The sequence below is a fragment of the Mustela putorius genome, unplaced genomic scaffold (assembly GCF_011764305.1).
Source record: "Mustela putorius furo isolate JIRA1106 unplaced genomic scaffold, ASM1176430v1.1 tig00000835_pilon_pilon_pilon, whole genome shotgun sequence".
Taxonomy (NCBI): Eukaryota; Metazoa; Chordata; class Mammalia; order Carnivora; family Mustelidae; genus Mustela; species Mustela putorius.
In genome coordinates, this window is record NW_025421492.1 from 8493597 (window position 1) to 8520608 (window position 27012).

The window sequence follows — 27012 nt, forward strand, 5'->3', positions numbered from 1 at the left end:
TCACTCCCCGGCGCGGTGAGGGGTCGCAGTATGCTCTCCTGACTCTGAGCCTCTTTGGGGCAGCTTCGGTCCCTCACTGCGTTCCGGCAGAACGTGAAAACTGCCTGCAAGTCATTTCTAGACGGCAGTTTCCACGGCATTTGGTGTAAGCGTGCACGTTGTTGCCGTGTGTGTAATTATCTTTGGGAAGGGAGGGGGTTGTTCTGAAAGAACTAATAGACAAAAGTGAAAATTGGCCCATTTCTTATATTTCCCACAAAAAGGGCAGCTAGGCTCCTGGGCTCTAGGACACGGGCTCCTGAGGCGCAGCAGAGGAAACCTGGCACGTCTGACATGGTCTGACCCGCCCAGACCCTGTACCGATTCGGGGGTTCGGGCTACTGTAGTTCCGAGCTTTGCCTCAGCTCTTTTAATTGTGTCCCCAGCCTGCTGAGCACATTGTCAAATCTGGTCAGTGCTTTTGGGTACCCAGCAGGTACCTCCTACATCAGGACACCTGGTGGTGTCCAGGCCACCAGGATGCGGGGGTGACCCTGACCCGGGCTGTCTGTGCAGATGATGCCCTCGTGGGCGGGGCTCACCCAGGGCGTGCGGACGGCGCTCTCCGAGACACGCCAGCAGGATGAGCGTTCCACGCCGCTCGAGCTCGCTGGTTGTGATGTGACACTTGCTGTCGTGAATCTATAAGTCAGCTGATAGTATGATTTTACTAATTTAAATGAAACATCTACAAAGGGAATATTTGCACACGACACATAGCTGTTCCTGCCTTGGCAAGCAGACTTGTGCCCAGCGACGGGCGGGGGGCCAGGCGTGGGCCGCGGGGCTGGACAAGTGGGCTAGGAGGCCTCCCCTTAGGCAGCCGGCTCCAAAGGACTGTGGCACCATTGGGCAGCGTGACAGGCCACCATCAGTCTGCTCCTCGGAGATGGGACTGGCCTTGAGGGGGGAGGAGCCAGCAGGAGAAAGGGGCTTTGAACCCTTTATGCTTTTTTATAGGACTGCATTTCTGACTCTGGTTCTGAAGGAACCAAAAATCCGGGAGAGTTACTCAGTTCTGCTTTTCTGGAATTATTCTGTTCCCCTTCCTGTGGGCTAACTCTCTATGCAAACTTTTTAGGTGAGAAGTTTCTGCCAGGTGAATTCTGATGGATGCATTGAGTTATTTATTTATAAAATAAAGTGAAATTGTAAGCTGTATAAATAGGCCTTTACGATCCTAGACCCACAGTCGTGCGTGTCTGTTCGGTACCTTTACAAGATGCTCACGACGGGAAGTAAAGGCATCCCAGTACAGGAGCCCACGTCGTCTGCTGGAAGTCCCCTCATAGCCAGCCCCATGTAGCGGGGCCGTTTCCGCCGTCCCGAGCTCGTTCTTGCCGGCAGGGCCCAGAATGGCGCAGAGTAAGGCCCTCGGCTGTGTGCCCACAGTCCCCAGACCTGGAAGTGTTTCACGCCCGTTTTTCCCGCCTTATAATAATCTTCAGATGCCCCAGCCTCCACAGCACGGCCCTGGTCAAGTTGGAAGCATTAAAAACAGCAAGCATCTCGTACCCTAGTTTGACCGTTGCGCTAGAACCTTCCAGTAGTTCCAGCCACGGGAACTACCTAGAAAGCCCCACTTTAAAAGTGATCCCTGGTCTGCCCAAGGGACATCTCAGGTGGCATCTGTGGAAAGGAAGGGTAGAACCCAAACCTTGACCCAGATGTACGGAGTGTCCCGGTGGCATTCGTGTGCTGGTGGCCTGAGAGGTTGCCTGGCTGCCACTGCCCTACAAATGAGGAGTTGGGGTGGGGGTTGACCTGAGCGATCCCGCCCTGAAGCCAGAGAGCCGAGCCTCCTCGCGGCCTGTCTTCACGTGACTCGACAGTGGACGCTAGGGCTCAGCAGTGATGTTCTGCTCCCCAGACAGAACCCACGATGCTCCCGAAGCGTTTGCTTTCTCCAGCCCTAGGGGACCTGCTGGACACGTAGGCGAGGACAGATCTCCAGCAAGGGTGCCACCTTCAGCCAGGGAGAGACCCTGGTGTCACAGGAAGCCCCACACTGGGCCCTAGGAGGAGCTGGGCGGGGGCGGGGGCCTGGTGGCGGGGAGTACTGCCTTCTGCTCACGTGGCCTCACGAGTCCCTGGTCTCCCGCAGGTGGCCCTGGTGCAGTGGACGGAGAGCGTCGGCCTCACCCTGGTCAGCAGAGACCTGGCCTCCATGCAGCTGCGGAGCCCCAGCGGCCAGCTCCTGACCTTCAGCGTCCTGCAGACGTTCCCGTTCACCTCGGAGAGCAAGCGCATGGGAATCATCGTGCGGGTAGCCTGGTCGCTCGTGCTCCCGCGGGCCGGCGCGCGGCTCGGGGCTCGTCCCTGCTCAGACCGTCTGTGCTGCTTGCTGGGTTTTGAGACAAAATCTAGGAATTGGTGCTGGGAAGCTAGTGAGGCTCTGGTGGGAGCGAGTTCAGGTGACCCTCCGCCGACGACGGAGGCAGGGCAAGGAAGCCGCGTTCGCGACTCGTGCTTGGAAAGCGGCGCCGGCTGTCTGTTGCGCTTCCCACAGCAGCGGCGTGCGGGGAGCTTTGAGGAGGAGGATTTAGGACCAGAAAGTTGCTGACCTGCATTTCTTGAATACTTTTAGCAGACACCAAAACCTGTCTCAGAAGGTGGCTAAGCAAGGAAAGCACGTTCAGTCCGCAGTGAGAATTTGAGAGAATTCACCTTCCTCTCGCGGCCTGAGGCGTCCCCTCCGTGGACAGGCTCTGTCGCCGCAGCCTCAGCACAGGACCGCGAGATCGGCTTACGTTCTCGGGCTCGGCTGCCGGCACATCTCGGGGCGGCGTCGCCCTGCATAGCCTAGGTTCAGGGAGCACCGCTTTCCCTAGTGCGTTCCTGTGCGCGCGGCCGCTACTGCCCGGGAGCGGCGGGGCCTAATCCGGCCTGTTTCCTTCTGTCCCAGGACGAGTCCACTGCGGAGATCACCTTCTACATGAAGGGAGCCGACGTGGCCATGGCCTCCATCGTGCAGTACAACGACTGGCTGGAGGAGGAGGTGAGCCGCCCCGCGCGCCGCCCCCCACCCCGCAGCAAGCGCGTGTACCGCCGCAACCGGCAGAAATCCGGACGCCGCCTCTTAAACCAGAGACAGTATCGCTTCCCGCAGTGTTGAGTGGTTCCGGTCCCGTTGCATAAAGTAGAAAGACGGAACCGCTGAACCGTCAGCAGCTCCCTGTGTAAACAGCTGCCGCTGCTGGGTGGTGTGTGACCGCGTGCGGGTGTGCAGGTAGCCCGTATTGATAGTATCTTGTCTGTACTGGTGAAAACATAGCGTGACAGGCATTCACTAAAAATTCTGAGGTAATGCTGCGTAGACAGCCAAAGTTACATTTTAATGTATTTATTTTGTAATCTATGTTATTGGCAAGATTTTGATAAGGATATTAATGTCATTCTGATTTATATGTAGGATTCACTTTAAAAATAGAGAAGATAGAAGCGTGATCAGTCCTGCGTTTCGTCAGATTCTCTCTAGAGAGTTCACGTGCAGCCTCGTGAGATTATGTTATTGTCCACGTTTCTGTGTGAACAGAAAAGCTTGAGTTCGGAGGGAGACTGATGTGGGTGTGTGTCAGCGTCGGTGTCCACGGGTCAACCCGCCGTGGCCCGGGTGTGGTCGGTCAGTACGGCAGCCGCACCCCCGCATCCATGGCCGTATTGGTGATACGAATCAATAGCTCCTTCAGGCACTTGGATTTAATCAGGCACATGAATAAATTAAATTCCCTGAAGACCTAGTAAAATGCCATAAAAATTACTTTCGGTCATAATGATGTACAATTAATTATAAAATACTTGTTTAATTTATTTAGCTTTATGAGGTCACATCAATAAGTGTCTTGCAACAGACAGATAAGGTCAGGCTGTTTTCCACAAAGATAGCTTTATTAAAAATCCTTTGTGCACGCATTCTCCCAAGGTTGCATGTCCCTCCCTTACATAAATCTCCTGATCCCCTACCCACATCTTTGTTGTATTAACCGTTATCTTCTGAAAACCTGTACCTTGTTTGAAACAAGCACAAACACAAAAGCAGCGGCGTGTTTTGGGAGCCTGAGCGTGCCCGGAGCGCCTCTGTCTCAGGCAGGCTCGCACGCTGGGCTCTTGGCCGTGAGCTTCTGTTCTCCACGTACTGAGCGAGTCAGACGCGTGCCACCAACACTTCCCTCAGCCCCGCCCAGCGAGGGCCGGTTTTGTAGAAACCCTCACTGTGCACAGACTGGTGGTCAGGTCCCGGCCGCGGGAAGTGTCGGGTACGTGGCCTCCTTCCTCCGCGTGCAGGTGTGTAATGCGGGTCAGAACTGGGGGTCGGGGGAGGTGTGACGGGCGCAGGGACTCGCGCTCTGCTGGGAGGTGCGAGCCGCGGCGGTCTGCGCGCTTCAGACCTCGCAGCCAGACGGGTCAGGGAGGCCCTCGGAGAGCTGCTGTCGCTTGTCCTCTCTTCGCCGATTTTAACGTCCTGCGGGCGGCTGCAGTGGCGGGCTCGGTTAGACACGAGCGCCCCACCGGGAGCACAGCCGTGTGGGACCGCCAGCCTCCGCCCCGGGGACGGTGCGGGAGGGCGTCAGGGCACGAGCACGTGTGCGAAGTCGTGTCTGGACCGTTGGCCCATGGGTGTGTGCTCGTCCCTGGCGATGTGGGGTTCCCAGTCCCGCCTCGTTCTCAGTGCATGGGAGGTGCGGCACTCCAGCAAATACAAGGCTCCCTCGTGGCCGCGACCTTGCCTGTGGCTTGGCAGCAGCGCCCAGCATCACGGCGGGGCCGCCCTGTGTGCGAGCCTCCTGGTAGCCCCTCTCCCTTCCACTAACGGAGAGCAGCTTGCTGGTGTGAGACGGGTGCCTGATGCCAGTGTCACGCGTGTATCTTCAGGTGCACGCGGGAGACTGCGGCTCCGGCTGTGGTCGGAGCCCCTTGCTGTTGGCTAAAAGTGCTCCGGACACCTGCGCCCCAGGCCTGTGGGCCAGGCTGGAGCCTCCGCTGTGGCCCTGAGAGCCCCCCGCACCCAGAGCTGACCACTGTGGTGTTCTCCGTCCCGCGCCCGTGCAGGCTCCCATGCTTTGAACCATTTAAACTTGTTCCTCGGAGTTTGAAACTTAAGAGTCAACCAGGAAGAGAGGAAGGCACTCTCAGGAGCCGCAGTGGCCTGGGCGAGCCGTGGCTGGTTGGTGGTAGTGTTCTGGATGTGTGGACACCATGGCTTCGGGGAATGGTATAGCTCAGCGCTCACATTGTTTTTTAAACTTTGTTTTTCGCGGAAACCCTGTTCTGAAACGTCTGCAGCTTGGGTGCGGCTTGGGCGGCACCTGGTCATCGGGCTTCCTGTCTGTGCGTCTGTCCCCGCCGGCCGTGCTCAGCCTCTTTTCCCTGGGACACCTTCTCTCCATTTCTCCTGCTCTTCCCGCGGGGGCCTCTGGGGCGTGGCGCCAGGGACGCTGCCTTGTTCACTCACCTCAGGGTCGAGGCTGGTGACCAGCCTGGGACCCCTGGCCTCTGCCCGCCGGTCCAGGACAGGGCTCATACTCGGGGTGAGACGGCCGCCAGCCCCGCAGGGCGCTCCTGGCCTGCAGAGGCGGTGCTCACACCTTTCCAAGCCACGCTTTTGGAGGGCCTCGGCAGGCTTCGTGCCGCGGGGCAGCGTCCCATCCGTGCAGCCCCAGGGAGAGGGCACAGTCCCTGAACGTGGGGGACGCACAGCTCTCAAGAGGTGGCGTCTGCTCCGGCTGCACCCGCCGCCTTGGTATCTGCCAGCTGTACGGGCTGCTGCGTGCACAACCTCGGGTGTCGCTCTTCGGTGCCCATCCGCATGAGTGCAGGCCGTGTCGGCATCTCTGGGCCCCGTCCCGCGTGGGGAGCACCGGCGAGCCTCTGTGAGGGCAGGGCGGGGCACCAGCCTGTTCTCTGCTGACGGCTGGGCACCAGTCCCGTCAGTGGCCCAGAATCAGCCTGTTCTCCCCCCGTCATCACTTTAAACTCCCCAGTGTTTCCTCTAATGGTTGGAAAATAGTGTTACTTTGGTGCATTCTCTGTGCCTGGAGCTGATACCTTTCCGTGCACTTGTGAGTGCGTTTCTGTCTTGTGTTCAAGAACACGAGCCTGGGTCTGTGGCCTCACTGTGGGCCCTTTTCCCTGCAGAAGATCCAGACCCCAGCGCGAAGCCCCAGAACTCTTGGGGTCTCCCCCGCCCCGCACTGCGCTGCCACGCAAGACCACTCATCCCCCTCCTCCCCAGCTGTACCCCCAGGGGAGCCCACTCCTCTCCCTGCCCTCCCCCCACAGCACTGCCACACGAAGCTCTCCCACTTCCAGACCTTGTTCCTAGCACCCTGGCACCGAGCTTTCCCACTTCCCGGGCTGCTGTGGCAGCCTGGTGTAGACCTTGCTTGTGATGCCATTTCGGAATAGTCTGGTCTAGTATGGGAAAGAAGTGTGCTTGTCGGCGAGCTGCCCGGTGACCGCAGCCTGCCCGCGGAGATGAGGGTCGCAGAGCTGTCCTCGCAGCGTGGCTGGGCTCATAGAACACGCCTGCGAGGTGAGCTCTGCCAGGGGTTGGCGGGCAGAGGCCACCGAGAGACCAGGTAGTCTAGGTGCACAGGCGCAGTGATGGACACGGGACGTGCTGGGTTCCCGAGCCGGGGAGCGGCCCTGACCACAGAGCAGATTTGGTGGAGGCCTTAAGTGCCTGTCCGCATCGCAGCCAGCGACTGGGGTCTGCGTGTGACCTGCATCTCCTTTTCCAGTGTGGGAACATGGCCCGGGAAGGTCTTCGCACCCTGGTGGTTGCCAAGCGGGCGCTGACAGAGGAGCAGTACCAGGACTTCGAGGTGAGCCAATCTCACAGCCCCTCTGCCCTCGGGCATCTGCCCCGAGCGGAAAGCCTGCTGCCCCGGGTGCCGGGGAAGGGTGTGTCCCCCGCACAGCCAGGCTCCCGTGGACGTGTCCGCGGTGTGACCCGTGCTCCGTCTCTGTGCAGAGCCGCTACAGCCAGGCCAAGCTGAGCATCCACGACCGGGCTCTGAAGGTGGCGGCGGTGGTGGAGAGCCTGGAGCGGGAGATGGAGCTGCTGTGCCTCACGGGCGTGGAGGACCAGCTGCAGGCAGACGTGCGGCCCACCCTGGAGATGCTGCGCAACGCGGGCATCAAGGTACCATGCGCGCCGGCCAGCACCCCCTCCCCGGGCGCGCGGTGGTGTAAGTTTTCACTTTCAGGGAACTGCTTTCTGACCTCTGTGCCAGCGGAGCCCAGGGTTCACTTACAGACCGGAAGAGAAAATGTATTCCCTGGTTTCCCTGAGATCTGGGGCCTCGGGTTGGAGAAGGGGAACAACACGGCTTGAGTTTTCTCGAGAGGAAGAAATCGTGAGTGGCGAGACTGGTGAGATAGAAGGGAATGGCGGCGTTGCGGGGGAGCTGCCCGCGGCACCCACGCAGCAAGCGCACCCTGCGGGGGCCTGGCGGGGAGAGGGGGCCCCGTCCGGGCAGGACAGCGGCCCCTCAGGAGGCGCATCCGGCTTCGGAATCACCAGAGAGCCGTTCACACCTGGGCTTTGAGACACTGTCCCTGGACTGTGCTGCGCAGCCAGCGTCCGGGTGAGGAGGCCGTGCCTGCTGCCGTGCCCGGGGCCACCGCTCCGTCGTGGCGACGCTTCGTGCGCCCTGCGTCCCCGTGCCACCCCCATCCCCGTGTGCTTGAGCAGCCAGCACGCTGCTGTGTACGGTCTGGGTGTTTCTGTTGGCTCCTTGCTAACCTGCACGAGTGTGTGGGGGCTGCCCTTCTTCCTCTGCGTCTCCCGTCTGAGGAAAGGCCCCTCGCGTCCCTTCACGGAGGGTGAGCTTGTGATTCCAGGCGGCAGGTCCGTAGGTGACCACGCCTGAGCCACACACAGCTTCACCAGGGGCGGCAGCTCTTACTGTCTTGTGTGAATTATTCTCAACTTTGTGGTTCTTTTTGTTTTTTTTAAGATTTTATAAATTTATTTGACAGAAATCACAGGTAGGCTGAGGCAGGCGGGGGTGCGGGGGAGGCAGGCTCCCCGCTGAGCAGAGAGCCCGATGCGGGGCTCGATCCCAGGACCCTGGGATCATGACCTGAGCCGAAGGCAGAGGCTTAACCCACTGAGCCACCCAGGCGCCCTTCCCAACTTTGTCTGAACGCCGTGTCCTAACCTTAGATCCAGGCTCTATAAGGTGAACGTAGATGTGTGAAACCGAGGGAAAGCACAAGTCTCCCAGCGCTGAGAAGAGCCACAAGCAGGTGATAGCTCAGCAGAAAAGCAGTACACCCTGAGGTTTCGTGTGTGCAGAACGGCACGTGTGTACGTGACACACTAAACGTCTGAGCAAGTCAGGCATCGATGAGAGGTCACTGTAAGGCTTTGCTGTTACATGAAATATTTGTGTGAACCATCCTGTCACACCTTAAATGTCTGGTTTTGTTCTCTTTGTGGTCCAGGGATTGGCTTATATACATAATACGTGCTTATGTCATTTTCTAAAAGTAAAAATAGCGGTATTTCCCATGTTGTATTTCATAAAGACAGTTTTTGGCTTAACTGCTTCCCCTTTTTGAACCTCAGTTTCCAGCTAAAAAATTAGCGGGTTGGGATAAGGATCTCTGGGGCGTCCCTCGCTCTGTAAGCCTGTGACCACATGGTGTCTTCTGGGCCCGCCGGTGCTGTGCACGGGGCTCTGGGAGCCTTGCCCTTGGGTGTACACAGGTGTCTCGGTAGCCTCAGGCGGAGGTTCCTAAACCCCGTCGTTCGTGTGGCTCCACACCTCAGCTGCTCCGTCTGACATCACTTAGGTCCAACTTGTGATAAAACGTACATAACGTAGCGTTTATCATCAGAAGCATCTCTAAGTGCACAGCTCATCGCCACAAAGTAATTCCCACCACCGTGCTGCTGTCCCTACTGCCTTTCTCCAGAACATGTAGCTCCAAACCTCGGACCCCATGAAAACACAAGCTCCCCTGCGCTCCCCTGCGCTTCCCTGGCCCTGGCGCCCACCATCTGGCTTCTGTCTCTGTGGTGCGACTCCCCAATGGCCCTCCGCCCGCTGTGGCCCCACAGCCTTTGCCCGGGTGGGGCTGATGCCCTTCACTGAGCTCAGCATCCTCCAGGCCCGCCCATGTCTTAGCGGGTCCTGGGATGTTCCCCTTCTCAAGGCCGGGCACTGTTCCACAGCGCGCATGCCACGTCCTGTCCGTCCGTGCGTGGACACTGGGTGGCTTCTGTGGTTTGGCAGGTGTGGGCAGTAGAGCTGCGAACGTGGGTGTGCAGTGTGTTCGAGAGCAGACTCTTCTAAGAGTTCTCCGTCTTCACTTGCCTTCCAGATCTGGATGCTAACGGGCGATAAACTCGAGACCGCAACGTGCATCGCCAAAAGCTCACACTTGGTGTCTAGAACACAAGACATTCACATTTTCAGACCAGTGAGTATATGTCTAAAAGCACTTGGAATTCTAACTGTTTTATCTCGCAGTCAGAACAAGTTGGTTCGGTGGGAGGGTGCCTGTAAGCATTGAGTGCACATTATCACTAAGAAGAGAAATATTCTAATACTGTGATTCTCTTACTGATTTTATGAAAACATTGCAAATAGGTTTCTTTTAGCTGCCCATGCTGCCTGGGATGAAAAAGCTGCATTTGGACGGCGTGGAACAAGGTCTGAATTCGGAGTGTTCTTCCGTCGTGTTACTGCATTTATTTATTGACCAAGTGCCTAGTTTAGAATAGACGTTCTGCGGTCACTTTCTGCTCCATTTACAAAGTGTGTGTTGATAAAAAATTACATTTTTGTATGAGTTATACCCATTAGTAGGAATGTGTTTTTAATCTATCATTTTCAAATGAAATGTTGTTTCATTAGCTCAAAGAAAATTAATAAAAATGGTCTGAAGTTTCTGTTTTTACTGTATTAGTTACGACTAATGTTTGAAATTCAGACAGAGCTGCCGTCTCCCGGGTCTTGATTGACGGTGCTGAGCAGACACGGTCCGTCTCCCTCTGCTCTGAATGAAGCCCTCGCACCTACAGAAACTGATTTCAATATAATTTACATGTAAATGTCATTTATTTCAAAGCATCAGAATGGCAGATTAGGCCCTGCAGACAACTCTTCGCAATTAAATTATTAATGACTCGGATAAGACTTTAGATCAATGTTTGTCGACGTTTCAGTGTCACAGCTGCACAAACGGAAATTTCCACAGTGGAGCCTGCCTACCTCAAGAGGCGTCTGAGATTAACTCGGACCACGCGGGCCACGTGAAGCTCGCGCCGCTGTCCTGCAGTGCAGCATTTCTTTTACGCCCTGTAAAAATCTCCACAGAGAGTCAGAAACCAGTATGGTGCTTTCTGAAATGCTTTCATTCCAAAACTAACTATTTCAAAATTATGACTTGATTTTACTTTTAGATTTTTTAATCCTTCAAATGCTTCGTTTGCTGAAACTGACAGAGAAAGTGGAAACCCGCGGCAGGGTCGACAGAAGCGTTTCCGAAGAACATTGTGTGTCACGCAGTGGGGACAGAAGGGGGCAGGTCACACAAAGCCCGGGCCTCAGTTCAGTGCCGCTGCGTGGCCGGCCTGGGCTCAGCGGTGGGTGCGCGGAAGTGTCTGACAAACTGTGTCCCTGTGCTGACGGTCACCCCTCCCAGCACACAGCCCCCCGTGGAAGTGCCAGACACTCCCCCCCAGTGAGCATCACCGTGTCTCTGGGGAATACTCCATGGACAGCTGGGTGTCTCCCTCACGGCATTGCTGATAGCCCCTGGGTCCCCGTGCCCTGTGTACTGATGGCCCACCTCTGTTCCCTTTATGCCCTGGTACCTGTCGGGCTTTAGGCACTTTGCAGTGTAAGTGTGCTGCCTGCAGCTGTCACACATTGGAAAGCGGTTGGTGTTAAGTGAGCAGGTATTTACTCCCGGTGCCGTAGGAGAAATTCAGAACAGCCTTTCGTTACAGGACTGGACCGCCTGAGTGAAGCACCGTTTGATTTTAAATGTGTCTAAAGGTTTCACTGATTCACAAAGAGGGGCTGTTTGTGCCTCTGATTTAGATCACACTGTAATTTGGGCGCTTTTCTTCTTTTTGTGGAGGTAACCAATCGGGGAGAGGCCCACTTGGAGCTTAACGCCTTTCGACGGAAGCATGACTGTGCGCTGGTCATATCTGGGGACTCCCTTGAGGTGAGGCTGGTCTCGGACCAAGCACGTGTCTGTCTGTCCGTCCATCTGTGTCCCTGGAGGCGAGGCTGGTCTCCGCAGAGCCTGTCTCTGCCGGGGCAGAAGTTGGAGCAACCCGCGGCCTCCCTGGGGGTGGCTCTGTGGGCCTGGCCGTGGGCGGACACTTCCTGGACCCCCTGCCCGGGGCGTCGGTGCTGGGGCTGCTCGCCCTCACCGCGAGCCCGGCTCTCCCGCTGTCAGCTTCGGAGGCTTTCCCGGCTGTGGAGTCGTTCACCACGTGTCCCTCGGCTTTCCAGTGCCCAGACGCGCTCCTCCGTCCCCCCTCCGGCCCCGTTAGACCTCGTGCCTTGTTACACAGTCCCTCTTCACAGCTGTTGTAGTGTGGTTTGTGAAGGAGCAGAAGTCGCTACTTGCTTCTGTCCACTGTCTTTCGTGAGTGTGTGTTTCTGACTAAACCTTCCTGCTGCTGTGGTCCCCACCAGAGATCAGTCGGTCGCACAGGCAGCCTGACTCCCGCCTGCCCCTCCCTCCTGGCGTCTGTTCCCCGAAGGCATGGTCTTCTCTTTCTGGGTCTGGGTCTTCGATGCCTCTGCCCATCATCTCAGTAGTACGCTCTGTGCCTGCTTCTTCATCTGCCGAGCACCTGCTGTCGGGGCGGAGCCATCCTGGTTTTCGGGGAGCAAGTGCATGAGGCCTCTCTTGCGCCCTTGGCGCGGGGCATCTGGCTGCGGCTCCCTCTGGAGGTCGGCTGGGATGCATGGGCCTCTGTCTGCTGCACACACGCACATGTGTCTTTCACGGGCTGCTGTGGGCGCCCCGGGTTCTTGGCAGGGTGGGAGACCAAGAGGCACGCCGGTGTGCCCAGGTCTGCCCATCAAAGGAGATGTTCGTAGTCGGTCCGAGGATGTGGCTCTGAACCTGACCTTGTGGCTCTTTATCCTGTCTTATGACCGAAGTTTCTGAATTGACTTGAATTTAAATGAGGGCAAAGCTGTGGGCTGGGAGCAGTGGCTTTGTGTCTTGAAGACGACCCGGCACTCGCTTTGTTCCCTAGTCTGCCATGCCCTGCGTCAGACGGCGCAGGTGGCGAGTGGGACGTGCGTGCAGGCCATTGGGGTACCATAAGGTGAGCACGCAAGCCGGAGCAAATGTGGCATAGTGAGGGAGATCCAGCCGGTGTGCACACGTCCTGCAGGGATGGGGCCGTGAGGTCCCAGGGGGTTGGATAGGGGCCACAGGTTGTTGGCCACCACAGAGCAAGAAGAGAGAAGATGGAGGTGGCTGCCGGTGCCTGGGCACACCGCCCTTCGCTGTCCTGGTCTTGGTCCCAGGGAGGAGTGTCCACAGCCCCTGAGTGGCCCTGTGAGGTTCGGGGGAGCATCCGTCCAGACCAGGCACAGGCACACCAGCCGTCCTAGGACGCACAGCCCCCGTACCCTGCAGGTGCACCGACTGTCAGTGCGGGCTGGTGCTGGGGGGTCTCGACCCAGATCTCTGACAGGACGTCCCGCACATTGGGGGGCCCCACAGTCTAAGGCAACTTGGGGGGTTTTATTTTGCTGACAAAGTTGAAGATTCAGGATGGAAACAGAGTAGTTTATATTAAAGATGAGAAAAAGATCTCCATTAGCAGAGGTGGGGCTGAGACCACCCAGAAAGAGACAGACGAAGTGGAGGCTTTCCATGGGGGGCCCCCACCTCAGTCACGCCGGTGAGGCCGTGCTCGCCAGTCCCGTGCAGAGCCGCACCGGTCCGTGGTGGCGCTCTGGGTGAGACGCGGGGTCCCCACCCACACCCCGACCCCCACTCGCTGCCTGCGGTCTCTGCAGGCGTCCCGCTCCCTCCCCGGGGCTCCACACGGTTCTCTCCTCCCTCCTCACCCCTGCTGCCTCTGTGTCCCTGTGTCCCTGCGAGCTCTGGTTCCCAGCCGGACGGGGTGGCTGAGAGCTGGGCGGAGGGCGCGGGCAGCGTGTACCCCACACGTTGGCACGAGCTGTCATGTCCCCCCGCGTTTGCTCTCCACGCCCCACAGGCCGTGGCGGGTGGCCGTGCTCACGAGGCTCTGTCCCCCCAGGTCTGCCTCAAGTTCTACGAGCACGAGCTCGTGGAACTGGCCTGCCAGTGCCCGGCCGTGGTGTGCTGCCGCTGCTCGCCCACGCAGAAGGCCCACATCGTGAAGCTGCTGCAGCAGCACACGGGGAGACGCACGTGCGCCATCGGTGAGTGCCCATCCCGGGAGCAGGCGGCCGAGGGAGACGGGTCCTGAGAGCCGCGGCAGCTTGCTGTGTCGTGGAGCAGCGGGTGGAGCTGGGTGTTGGGAGATGGTCCCTCCTGGTGGGAGAGAGACCAGGATGCGTCTCTGCGTGTTCTCTCTCCATGTCCGTGTTGTTCCGCTTGCGTGCCGCCAGGCGACGGAGGAAACGACGTGAGCATGATCCAGATGGCGGACTGCGGCATCGGCATCGAGGGGAAGGTACGTGGGCCCTTTGGTCACCGTGGCGTCCCGTGTGCTTCCCGCCAGCCCTGAGCCACACACTCGGGTCCCAGGCCGACCCACTGCCCCGTCAGACCCTTAGGAAGTGCAGGTAGGAAGCAGGGGCCGCCAGCGCCAAGCCCCCCGTGTCCCCACGTCCTTGCTATTCTTAGGGAAGCCCGAGACCAGCGCCCTGCTGTCCCCTCCCTGCCAGGCCCAGCCCAGGGGCCGCCAGCTTCCTGCAGACCCTTCTTGCCGTCCTGGCACCGGCAGCATCTCGCTCACGCTTGCGTGTCTGTGCCTCCACCCAGCTGTGAGCTGCGGTCAAGGTTTGTCTTGTGTGGAAGTGAGCCTGATTGTAGTCTCTTCCCCTCGGCCACTGTGCCTCCTGGTGCCCTGCGGTGTCCGGTAGCAGCCTTGACAGCTCTCCCCTCGCCTGCCTCGTGGCTCCCCTGCAGCCAGCAGCTGTTTCCGGGACCCCAAGGCCGTCTAGGAGGCAGATGCCACGTTGAGCTCTCTGCCTCAGGTCCGTCCTGCCGAGGGGGTCCTGCCGTCCTGCAGAGCTGCCTGCGGCTGCCGGACACACCCTGTCAGCCCGTCCCCTCCAAGGTCATAGGGACAGCGCCTGGCTCCAGCAGGCAGAGGCCGGGTTCTGCAGGTCCCTCCTGGGCGCGCCTGTCCTCGCGCAGGGTCTCAGGAAGGCCCTGTGCTCGTTCCAGGAGGGCAGGCAGGCCGCCCTGGCCGCGGACTTCTCCATCGCGCAGTTCAAGCACGTTGGCCGGCTGCTCATGGTGCACGGGCGCAGCAGCTACAAGCGCTCGGCCGCGCTCGGCCAGTTCGTCATGCACCGGGGCCTCATCATCTCCACAATGCAGGTGCGCGGGGCCCCGGCGCCGGGGCGGGCGGGGCCGCCGGGAGAGCAAGTGTGGGCCTGACGGGTGCTCTCCTCTCCCAAAGGCCGTGTTCTCCTCTGTCTTCTACTTCGCGTCCGTGCCGCTGTACCAAGGATTCCTCATGGTGGGGTAAGTGGGGCGGCCCGCACACACCTGCCCGGCTTCGGTCGGGGAGGACTTCCTGGCGCCGAACCACTGCTAGAGCGTGTCTGAGTCACCGCGCTTGGTCGGTGTTGAGAGTAAGAACCCGCATCGGGAGCTGGGCCTCTCGCCATCTGCTGCTGCTTGGTCTGGAGAACGTCGGTGTCCCTGGGGGACGCCCAGGCGCCGTGGCGGCCCCTTCGCAGGCTGGGATACGGGGGGCTGGGGCTCGGGGGGTGTGCCTGCATCGTGACCAGTGACCACTCAGCAGCCGAGGTGCAGGCACGGGGTGTTGGGACAGGACGCAACAGGCCGGAGCGCACACTGGCCGTCTCCCCAGCGGTAGCGAGCTCTCTCTTCAAGATCCCCACTCGGCAGCTGGGGAGGGTAGGTCAGAGATTGCCCCATGCGTGCTGTTGTAGCTGCCACTGTTCCGCTAACGGTGAACGAGTTTAGAGCTGCTCTTCCCCTCATCCCATGGCTTCCGCCAGGACGTAAAACCACTATAGCAGTGAGGCACACACGGTGCCTCCCGACGCCCCTGCACCAGCCCCACGGAACCCAACTCCCCCACGGCCCATGCATTCCCTATACGCGTTCGCACTCGGAAGGCAGCAGCAGGTCACCCCAGCGCTCCCTGATGGTTCAGAGCGCTGACTCTCTCTGCATGGCATCGTGGGGAACGGACACCCCACACTGCCATGTCACGGGCGAGGAAGGCGTTGCCCAGGGAGCCAGGGAATGTGCTGGAGGCCACAGGGCTGCTGGGAGGACCTCCTGGGGCCAGCCTCAGACAGGCTGGCCTTCCGCAGCATTTAGCCGCTTTCCAGGGCTGCGGAGAACAGGCACACAAGCTCTTCTGCCCCGAGGAGGTGTTTGAAGTACTCCACTTCCTGAACGCGTCTCATCGGACCACTCCCCGAACCCCAAGGTCCCCAATAATTTGAAAGAGACTGGGCGCAGTAGGCGGGGCCTGTCAGGCCAAACACGTTGTAGCCGCAAGTCGCCAGCCTCGCAGGACAGAGCCGATGGCAGATGCTTCCTGCCGCTCCTGAGGCTTCGTCCACCGGGGAGCCTGGGCTGCTCTCCCCACGCCAAGCTGGGCCGGCCCTGAGTGTACCAGTTGCCCGGGCCAGCTGGCGTGACGGCCCGCCCTTTCCCCGGGCACTGCACCTTCTCACCGGCTGTCTCCTTGGTCGGGGACTCTTCCCCTCACCTGGGTGGACCTCTCCCAGGGAGCCGGACCCACACCTTCCTGCAGGCCACAGTGCCAGCTCTGCGTTTCGGCCTGCGCTCCCAATGGACCAGGCCTGGGCGGGGCGGCTCCCATCATGGCTATTGCTCTGGCGTCCGGGGTGCCCGGCGCTGTGCCGCACGGCGGCCAACTCTCCTGCGGCTCCAGCACCGACCGAGGGGAGACTGTGAGGGCGCCAACAGCTCCAGCCACGCTTTACCATTCCCGTTGCCTTGGTCTTCACGGTGCCCCTCCCGTGAAGGGCCTTCAGAGAGTGTGGGGAGACTCAGGACCTTGCCGCATCTGGAGTCTGCCTGGCGCACAACTTCCTGGTGGCCAGAGAAATGCGTGACCATCCCCACTGCTTTCATGATTTAAAGCTATGGACTTGAAACACTCAGAGGAAAATTTGGGGGACGGTGGTGACTCCTCCTTAGATGGCAGAGCCCGGGCCACTGAGGCTGCGGCCGCGGGCCCAACTGGATCCTTCCCTCGTCCGCAGGAGCCCCAAGTGCTTTCGAAGCGCCTGTCTGTGTTGGCTTCATTTGGGGTTTTTCTGTGCGTCCGTCACCTGAGGTAGCCGTGATTTTCTTAAGCATTAATATGCAGAATTTGGTGGGAGTGGAGGAGAGAGGTTCTTACGCGAAACTTCTTCAACCGGAAACCCTAAATCAGTTTTGTCCTCACCTAGAGAACAGCCGTCAGATGTGCTGGGGAAGAAAGCGATGCTTTTATGGAAGACGAGATGGGAGCCCCATCCTGAGACGGAACCTCTGGCCCTGGAGCCTGCAGGGTCGCAAACGGCCCCCCTCATGCGGCAGGTGTCCGCCCTGCTACGTCACATCGGCTCAGAGGGGCCACTGACGCGGGCGAGGCAGCGTGGGTGCTCCCGCCACAGTCCGGCCACACACTGTGGCCTCCCCTCCAGGAAGTACTCCTTGGCCGAGTCCTGGGGAACCCTGTGTGTCACAGCACCTCTGAAAGGCTCACTGCGCGGGCCAGCAAGTGGACGTCTCCACGAGACGCCGGGTCAAGAACCTGTCCCACCTTGTGGCACCAACCCCTTCTTGGCCTGTCGTCTGCCAGCGCGGCACGTTCTCAGCATCGTCCTCGGGGACAGGCCGCCCTCAGCTGGCTGCGGGGCTCACTCGTGTGACGGCTGGCCACCGCTTGAGACTGGCTGCATCCACAGGTGCTGGAGGGGGTCACCTGCCTGTGCCCATCAGCCGGGCTCTGCCAGACTCCCCAGTGCTTTCAGCCTCCACATTCTAAGTGGATGGGAGTTCGGAGAAGATTGACGAAGTTAAAAATTAGGAAGAAATGGGGCGCCTGGGTGACTCAGTGAAGCGTCTGCCTTCAGCTCAGGTCATGGTCCCGGGGTCCTGGGATCGAGCCCCACGTCAGGCCCCCTGTTCGGCGGCTAGTTTGCTTCTCCCTCTGCTGCTGCTCCTCCTGCTTGTGCTCTCCCTCTTTCCCGGTCAAATAAATCCTAAAAACCTTAGAAAAAAACAAATATGGAGAAAGTTCTGGTCTTGAGCCTGTTTAACCTCATGCAGGACCAACCACTCTGAAGCACTTGGATTTCGGCCCCCGGTGGCCTCCATGGGCAGTGATAGGAGGCAGGCTGAAATGCCCTCCCTGACACGGTGTGCCCTTCCGTGACCCACGGATGGGGCAGCGCCACCTCGACCAGTGACCGTAGGAGCCCATTTGAGGACAGGGCTGCTCACATGCAGATCTCCCCACCTGGGTCTCCCCCTGGGTACCTTCCGGGCAGCAGAGCTTTGTCACAGGTACACAAGTCATTTAGAAGAAATCCAGTCCTGCTTCAGGAAAGACGGCGTAGGTGCACTTCCTGAGCACAGCCAAGCGCCCGCGGGTGCCCAGGTGGAATACGCCTGTGCTTGGGTCTGCCTGACACCCCGCGTTCAGATGGCAGCCACTCTGCTCCTGCCAACCCCACAGAAACACCACCCCCCACCTCCCTGCAAAGTGCGGAGCCGAGACCCCACACATACCCAGCGTTAACAAGCAGCCTCGTCAGGTGTCACACACGGAGGAACCTAGACTTGTCCCCAACCTGGGGGAGGACAGCAGCACCCCCTTCCCAGCAGAGCAGCGCCAGGAGACCCAGTGTTCTACGTGGCACCCAGATGTCAAGTTCCAGTAGACAGTCACTTGCTCCGCCGAGAACCAGGAAGAGCTCCGAGTGAGTCAAGAAGCTAATAGACACTGGCCCTGAGATGCCAGAGGTGTTGGGGTTGTGTGACACGGGAGTCGAAGCCGCCATGAAGATGTACTTCAGTGAGCAGCGGGAGCAGTGAGAACAGAGGGTGGAGCACGTCCGCCTGGAGATGGGAAATAGCAGAGCCCGGTGGAAACTGACCGCCAAGCCCAGCACAGGCCACGGACCCGGCCCATAGCAGAGCGGAGGCCCACCGAGGGCAGGACGCAGGACGGCGCCCTTGGGAGCATCCTGAGAGCCCAGAGACCAGCAGAGCCTCAGGGGCCGCAGCTTCGTGTCCCTGGCGCTCCGGAGGGAGGACGGGGGTGCTGGGCTGGAGGAGAGAGAATGGCTGAAAACTTCCCAAAGGGGTGCGTGCGGAGACATGCACACCGAGACACGTCACACAGAGACTCGGGAAGACAGAGGACAAACCACCAAGACGGGGCGGGGGGGGGAGTGGCCCCAGGGCCCATGGGGTCCTCACCAGGACCAGGCGGGAGGGAGCAGTGTGGACCGAGACAGCCACCTGGGGCAAGCTCTTCCTTCAGGAACGACAGCACATGCTCGCCACCACACATCTGGGCACTCCCGTTCCGGCACAGAGAGCCGTCCGGCTTGCAGCCGCCCGGAGCTTGTAGTTGGCTTGCGAGCGCCTGCACAGATGTTCCCGTCAGTAGCCATCAGGGAGACGGGTGGGGCGTGCGGAGAAGCGGAGGCCCCCCATGCGCCCGGCCAGGCGGGGCGGCACAGCCCGTTTCTCCGCAATGAGACCCTTGGGCTGATGACCCCAGGGGGCCCTCCTGTTGGAATGAGTGGAAACTCACGAAAACACCGTGCGGGGAGCGTTCACAGCTGTGCTCCGTGAGAACCGAACACCGAGGATGACTCCGGTGCCCTTGAGTGAGTGAGCAGGGCGGGGGGGGGGGAGGGGCACGGCCCGACGGCGAGTGCTGGCCGGCGGCCCGCAGTGGGGAGCGGCTGCCACGGCGCCCGGAGCGGCATCCTGGGAGCCGGGCTGGGTGGGAAGGCACGCGCGCAGCCGCACCAGGGGACTTAGAGAGGCAGCAGGAGGGGGCGGGCATCTGGGGTCCTGGACGTGGCAGCGGCGAGACTGGGCTGCAGGTGTGCGCGGGGTGAACGGGGGGGAAGGGCCCCGGGCTCTCTTCGTGCCTCACCTGTGGGTCCACCGTGACCTCAGCATAGAAAGTGTCTTTAAGAAAGTGGGTTCCTGTGAGCGCTTGTGGCTCCCACATGGGGTTTCCACACCGCACGCTGAGCACTGGGATTGAATCTGAGTTTGCGGCCGCGTGTCGGGTCCCGGCCTCTGGCGACAGGTGTGTCGGGCGTGGCGCGTGCTGCCCGCTGACCGCCCTGTCTCGGTTGCAGGTACGCGACTCTGTACACCATGTTCCCGGTGTTCTCGCTGGTGCTGGACCAGGATGTGAAGCCGGAGATGGCCATGCTGTACCCGGAGCTCTACAAGGACCTCACCAAGGTACAGGCTCAGGGCCGGGGACCAGCAGACCCACTGCTGGTGTTGGGAGGAGAAGCGCCCGCTGTGCAGCAGCTGCCAGAAGGTCTTAAGTAACGTCTGTCCTTGGGAAGGTTTTGCGCCCGGCTGTCTTTGCCGCGCTCCTTCCGCGATCCACTTCAAAAAGGGGAAACCATGGTTTTCTCGAATGTTTGCGGTAAAGCTCTGCTGTCATACCACACCTGAAATTTTATTTTATTTTTTTTTTTAAGATTTTATTTATTTATTTGACAGAGAGAAATCACAAGTAGATGGAGAGGCAGGCAGAGAGAGAGAGAGAAGCAGGCTCCCCGCCGAGCAGAGAGCCCGATGCGGGACTCGATCCCAGGACCCTGAGATCACGACCCGAGCCAAAGGCAGCGGCTCAACCCACTGAGCCACCCAGGCGCCCCACACCTGAAATTTTAAAGGTGCTGCTCAACCATGTTTGAACCCGTGGTGACTGGGCTCGCTCTGTGGCAGACGAGTGCCCGGTGAGGGACACTTGCTGACAGCGGCGTCCTCTGGGGCAGGACGGGCTTGTGTCACCGTGGCAGCGTCCAGCACTTTGAACTCGAGTCGCCGGCTGGGAGTCCTGTGCCTGCCCAAGCCCTCCTCCGCCGTGCATTCAGAATCACGTCTGAGGAAAGATGGAGAGTTTGTCACTGGGACCCAGGGCTGAGGTAACAGAGATGCTGCTGGGGAACGTGTGCTCCCTGAACCTGCCGAAGATCCCTTTCTCTGGCGCAGAGCTACGTCCAGATGCAGGCATTCCTGAAGGAAGCGTCAAGCTGGTCACACTTCTTCACGAAACCCTCTTTCTCTAGCGTGGAAGACGAGCTCCACGGGACACCCCCAGTCCTCCAAGGACGAGCCGTGGTGCCTTTGAAGTTTTCCTGAAGCAGCACGGAGAACAAAATCCACTCACCCCCAGTCAAATCTGGGTTCATAAATGATAACCTGAAACTACTGACTCGGATCTTTAAAACCCTAGCAGTGCGGAGGAAGAACCAGAACCGCCCACCACTCAGAACTGCGTCCTGTGCCTGCCCCAGCCATGTTGATCGCCAGGTTTCATGGTGTTACAAGAGCCGGATGGAATTGAGACTTAAAGGTTCTTGGAAAACATGGAGTGCTCACGTGGCTTTTCCAGTGTGAACGGAAATAAAGCTAGTTGAGCAGCTCAGTGTAGAATAAAATGTCAGCCCCTGTTCGATAACACCGTATTTGATTTCATAATGAAATGCATATATAAGACACATTTCCAAATGTGTATATATTTAGCATTAGTGTCCTGAGCATAGTACTGTGAGTATTACAAGTAAAAGGAAAACTTTTTGGTTTAATATTCTAAAATGGTGAGACCATTATCATTCAGTAAAACAGAACAGGATCAAAGATCTAAAAACTATAGGAAGCTTTTATGAGGAATCATAATTTTAGTAGATTATGTCTTTCCTTATTTCCTTAAACTCCAGAAATGTTCACTTGAATGCCGCCTCACGGACGTAAGGGGGACACCAGCTCCCACGTACAAACAGAACCAGATGGTTCCCTGGAATCATAGGTGGCCAGTGTCTCCGCTGCTCACGGTCACTGCGGGTCAGCCCGGGTGCCGTCACCAGACGGTCAACGTCGGAGCAGTCCTGCCAGCGGGATGTGGGGTGAACACCCACTGTCGGAGGCCTGACGGTCCCCATCGGTCAGAAGTCCGGTCATCAGCACCTCCGTTGCTCTGGGAGCAAGAAGATCTCCGCAGGGTCCCAGGTAGCCATGAACCCGCAGACGTCCCCATGAGGTGACACAGAAAGCACGAGTGTGTCAGGAAGGAGTGTTTAGTGCTGACTGAGCGGGAGAGCCCGTCTCTGTGGCGGTGACCAGTTGGGAGCATCTCGGCGCACTCCAGCCGGACACCGCTTCTCCGTGACTGGGCCGGGAGTTCACTGCTCGGGATCTTCCTTGAAGAAAAGGCTCCTTTTCTTCACGATCCAACGTGCATCCCGCTTGTGTTTCTAGAGTAAACACTTCGTTCAAAATCTGATCCACTTGAAATCCTTCGAAAACAAAGTGGCGCTAAAGTACTTAACCACCGAACTCGATACAATTTAGTTAGGTTTTCTTTTTTTTTTTTAATTTTTGTTTTTTTATTTTTTTGACAGGCAGAGATCACAAGTAGGCAGAGGCAGGCAGGGAGAGAGGAGGAAGCAGGCTCCCCGCTGAGCAGAGAGCCCGATGCGGGGCTCCATCCCAGGACCCTGAGATCATGACCTGAGCTGAAGGCAGAGGCTTAACCCACTGAGCCACCCAGGCGCCCCACAATTTAGTTAGGTTTTCTTGCTGAAGCAGAGATTTGGAAGCTTTCCGTTACTTGCGACACTTGGCGGTGCCGCAGGAGGCCCGTCCGCCTGGCCTGTCTGTGTAGCACGCACTGGGTCTGCGGCTGCCAGAGGTGCCAGCGAGACGCCACTCTGGCCCAGGAAGCCCACGCTCAGTCTGGAGAGAAAAAGTAAATTCAGGGTGAAGAACGTGACAAGCGCAGCACGGAACAGGCTGTAGGCAGGGCTGCGTCCAGCCTGTTCTGAGCAGAAGGCCAGGGTCGCAGCAAATCCCCAACATACCTGCAGAGGAATCGGGAAGCAGCGTACGTATGCCGAGCAGAACAGAGGGGAAAGTACCATGCTTTGAAAGAAAATACCGCTTTTCGTACTTATTTGATAGCCTGTCTTTTTTTTTTTCTGAGACGTGAGTCAGAGCCCAGGCCTTACAGATCCTCTAACAGGCTCGGCCAATCCGGAGCACAGATGGTTGCTCCCAGCTCTCTCCGGAGAGCCTGAGCCCAGCCTGGAGTCCGCGCTCTGCTCAGTCGTGGCTCCGCGAGCCGTCCGGAGCCGCCCGGCAAAGAAGCAGCGTTCCCCTCCCCTCCCCTTCCTGAAGCCCTGTCGCTTCACCCTTGCAGAAAGGGACGTGTCTGTGACCGGTGCTGCTGTTCCTCTTTTAAAGGTCAGGCTCTGCTTTGAATGCTCGCAGGTCACTCATGATGAGTAGCTCCTCGCAGTTTTCTGATGCTGCCAGTGAGACAGGGACCCAGTGTGCCTGCCCCCTCCCAACGGCACAGATGACTCAATTTACCCCAGTCTGTGGCCCCTCAAGAAAGGCCATGTGATCCTGAGATCCAGGGTCACCCACGCTCACCTGAGCCGGCCCACGTGGTCCTGATATCTCAGACTTACAGCTGTTGCTCCACGAGCAGCACCTTGTTGTGTGCTCACGAGGGTAACGTCCTAACTGCGGAGGGCTTGGGTGGCGGCGGAGAGAGCTGTGAGGAGTCGAGTGGGTGGCGTCCTGCGGTCTGTCGTCAGAATCCTTGACGCCGTCCGACACACGCTGTCAGGGTCACTTCGCTGTGTTTTTACTTCCCGTTGAATATTCTCAAATGGTTTTAGCTTGGGAATGTATATTTGTATTCTTAATATAATTTTAGAAATAACAGTTTTAAGGCATGAAAAAGAAGTGAAAGACAGAAATTAGGGAGGACCGTTTGCAGACGGCATAGTCATCTCTGTGGAAAAGCCCCAAGGATTCTGGACGAGTAAGTTTGGCGAGTTGGTAGGATTCGAGGAAAAAAATCTCTCTTCTCCTTTCTGATTGTGTGTGCCAGCAGGGAACCGTTGAGGTCTGAAAAATGGTTTTGAACAGCCTTGGCAATAGAGAAGCAAAGTCGGTTTGACGAACTGTGTGCCAGATGTGTGCGCCGTGGGACACCGTCGAGAGGGACTTTGAAAGGTGCAAAAGAATGTGGCCAGAAAACTCCATGTGCCCAACAGCTGCCAGATTCCAAAATTGACACGGAAAGGCAGGAATTACCAAGACCGTGTTTTAAAAAGAAGAACCAGTTGGAAAGACTCGCTCTACCCAAGACAAGGCATTCTCAGCGGAGGACAGACTCCTGGACCAGTGGGGTCGACAGAGAGCCCAGGGCAGGAGGCGCAGGTGTCACAGCAGATCTTTGACAAGCGCGAAGGGAAAGCAGACACCGTCAGAGCCGCCCGCAGAAGGGAGCCTCCAGCCACCCTCACAGTTTTGGGGAGGCTCCCTCAGAATGAGTCCTAGACCCGACATAAAATGTACGGCTATTCGCCTTGTGGAATAAAACGCAGAAGAACACGTGTGTGACCTTGGGGCAGGCCTGTTTAGATGCGGCTCGGACACATGATTCAGAAAGGGGAACGTTTCCAGGCTGGACTTTATCATAATCCAAGACTCTTGTTCTGTGGTGGCTCTGCTGAGCCAGTGAAGAGGCAAGACCCTCGTCGGACATCCTGGCAGATCACAGTCCCGACAGAGGCCTTGTATCCAGAAAGTACAAAGAACCTCACAAGTCAGGAAGGACACGACCCCATGACTGAAACTGGAAAAGCCCTGAAGGGGCAGCACAGCACGGGTCACGACGTGCACGTGGCCAGTGAGCGTCTGGAGACACTGTGCTCACCGCCGTGTCTCAGGCAGGGACGGCGGGTGGGAACCACGGGAAGGCAGGGTCCCACGCGTGGCAGCGCCACGTGCTCGCTCCCCCCTGACGGGCACACGGTGTGGCATGGGCACCGTTCGGCAGTTCTGGTGAAGTTAAATGCACTGAGCACATGACGCAGCATTTACCCAAGAGAAGCGAAAAGTTGTGGCACAGAGAATCCTGTAAGGAAATGGTGGCCGCTAGGCCAGGGTTGCCGGTCACCGCAGCCACACCGCCCAGTGTCCAGCCACACGGGGGAATCTTAAATGCATTTTGCTACCCGAAAGAAGCCCGACTCAGAAGCTCGTATGGTCCCGTTTGCCTGGCACCCTGGGAAATGCGGAGCTTTGGGCCCAGATGACGGGTGGGCAGTGGCCTGGGGTCGGGGTCGTCGGAGTCGGGGACGGAGGGGCCATGGGAGGTGGCCGTACCGACATGTGCGGCCACTTGTGCCCCACGTGTCTCAGACCAAGGTAGATTGGTGAGTCGTTCACACGACCTGCGGAGGGATTAACCTTTCCCAAGATCTGCTTGATTTTACTTTTATAGTTTGGTTGGTACGTAATAGAAACGCACTTCCGGATCTCTAAGGTCTATCCCTAAAATGCTAAACATTCTCTAGGTTTCTGGCTTTTTCCTTACTTCCTTTTATCCACACGAGTATGTGCTATTATCACTTCTGTTCACGGAGGACAAGACCACTCGCAGAGGCTGAGTGTGTGCCCTGGGGCACCCCGAGGTGTCCCGAGCAGGACTCAGACCTGGGCCAGCCAGACCCTGAGCGGTGTCTGTGCAGTTTCCGGACAGAGCTCCTGCCAGGGGAGTTTCCGCAGCTGGAGACCTGCAGTTCTTCCTCCGCTAACACAGGAGGAGAGGCATGTGGGCCCAGGAGAGCCCCTGCACGCGGGGCTGGGTCCTGCCATCAGTGGCCAGTGTTCGTGCATATCTGTGCCACCAAGTACAATGAGCCCCTCACTGCGTCTGTCCAAGCTGAGATCTGGGGCCCCGAGAAGCTCCACATCCAGGAGCTCGTGGTCGATGCACAGTTCCCATCGTGTCTCAGTCATTTTATTGACAGCTTTTGTGCCCATTCTGTAGTGTTCTGCCTTATTAACCTGTGGTCTGCTTGCATACAGAGCTTTGACCTGCGTGCACAGGGGTGTGCTGACTTTCACAGGCCCCGTGGGGGAAGTTCGCAGTTCCTGATGCAGGAGAGCAACAGCCCCCTTCTGTACCTTCCACTGTGTAAACTGCTGGTTATAGCACATAAAAGATGTCAGCAGGTCTAGCTACAGAGGAAACCTTTCATGTTTATATCAAAAAATTAAATTCTCTTTCAAAATATTCAAATACAAATAGCCACATACCCAATTGCATGAGTTTTATGAAAGACCAACACCTGCTGTATCCGGGCAGAGAAACGCGTCTGGCACATACGCACGGAGATGTGGACGTGCGGCCCCTGAACCTCCTGCCCCTTTGAAACCCAGCACCACTCTCAGGGACACCTGTTAGGTCTGAGCCGGTATTTCCCAGGAAGGTGGTGGAGTGGCCACACCTGCCTTGTGGCCTGTGTCCCTTTTGAAAAGTCACTCAAGTCTAGGTGGGCGTGGCTCAGATCTCACATGCTCTGCAGGTCACTGTGGCAGGCGCCCTGGGGCATCTGTTGCGTAACAGAGCTCATCCCTCCTTGGGGCCATTTGGGGCAGTGCTTTCTGACGTGCCTCTGAGGCCCCAGGTCACCGGCAGAGCTTCGGACTCTGGGCATTTACTGCTGACCCTTGAACACTGTGGGGTCAGGGGCACCCACCCCCTGCACAGACATCTGCATATCACTTTGACTCCCCCAACACCCAAGGGCTAGCGGCCTCTTGGTGACCGGAAACCTCACCCACCCCAGGAAACACGGATGGCGCTACACGTGTTCTGTGCTGTGTTCTTCCCATAAAGCAGGCTGGAGGGAAAAAAGTTAAGAAAATTACAAGGAAAAAACAAATACATTTACAGTACCATATTTATTAAAATATAAAATACTAAAATACCATATTTTTAAAAAATGCACATCAGCAGACCCGCACAGTTCAAACCCATGTCGCGGGTCACCTGTCCGCTACCCAGCACAGCTAACCCGCAGCGCGGACTCATGGGAAGCCTCGAACCGTTTGCACTTCGTCGTGTGTAATTGGCGACCGCGTCTGCCCTGTATGACGGACACCCTGCACTGCGCAAGAGGGTTGATGCCGGGGTGTGACCACACAGGTCCGGCGCCCATCATGCCCACGGCCCCACCTGACAAGCACTGCCGTGGACCAGCCCTGAGCACTAGCAGGCCAGTGTGGCTGGCAGACGGCGCGTCTCCCTCTTGGGTGCTGAGGGGACGCAGGCCGAGTTCTTCCATCACGGACACATCCCGCGCAGCCCCATCGTGGCTGTAAATGTGAAGGCTGTCGCCTGAAAGCCACTCTGTGTATCCCTCACGGACGGACGGACGTGGCATCTTCTCCAGAAGAGATCTGCGGGCTGGCGAACCCCGGCCCCAGCTGGGAGACTGTCCTTCCTCACCTGGAGCAGCTAGGGGCTAAACACAGGGGTGTTTGTTCCCAAGAAATAAGAGCATGAAGGGAGCCGTTCCCATGACAAAGTCTCTGCCCCTGGTGCTTCTGAAAGCGTTTGCTGATGTGCATTGCGCTCCGGGGAGCCGGGGAGCTCGTGGCTGTGCCCTTAAGGTCAGCAGAGCGCGAGTGGGGGCCCCCGCTGCTCTGGGCCAGCCGCACACCGCACACAGGCAGGAAGGCAAG

The 27012-nt window shown here is 58.4% G+C and overlaps 1 protein-coding gene across 12 annotated transcripts in view; it reads left to right on the forward strand.

Annotated features, from left to right (window-relative positions):
* The window catches only part of ATP9B (ATPase phospholipid transporting 9B (putative)), a 223525-nt gene that overhangs the window by 186580 nt on the left and 9933 nt on the right, over positions 1-27012 (forward strand). For 11 of the 12 annotated variants that reach the window (XR_006608195.1, XR_006608194.1, XM_045085258.1 and 8 more), the window contains 11 exons: positions 2144-2305; positions 2945-3037; positions 6780-6863; positions 7013-7183; positions 9373-9471; positions 11140-11229; positions 13301-13445; positions 13635-13699; positions 14419-14574; positions 14657-14721; positions 19581-19689. Coding sequence is in view for 10 of the 12 variants with exons in the window: in XM_045085258.1 (XP_044941193.1) it covers positions 2144-2305; positions 2945-3037; positions 6780-6863; positions 7013-7183; positions 9373-9471; positions 11140-11229; positions 13301-13445; positions 13635-13699; positions 14419-14574; positions 14657-14721; positions 19581-19689 (1239 nt within the window). In the remaining 2 variants the exon portion in view is untranslated. Of the gene's footprint in view, positions 1-2143; positions 2306-2944; positions 3038-6779; positions 6864-7012; positions 7184-9372; positions 9472-11139; positions 11230-13300; positions 13446-13634; positions 13700-14418; positions 14575-14656; positions 14722-19580; positions 19690-19959; positions 20931-27012 lie in introns of those variants that run through there. The other variant, XM_045085257.1, reaches the window with a different exon arrangement.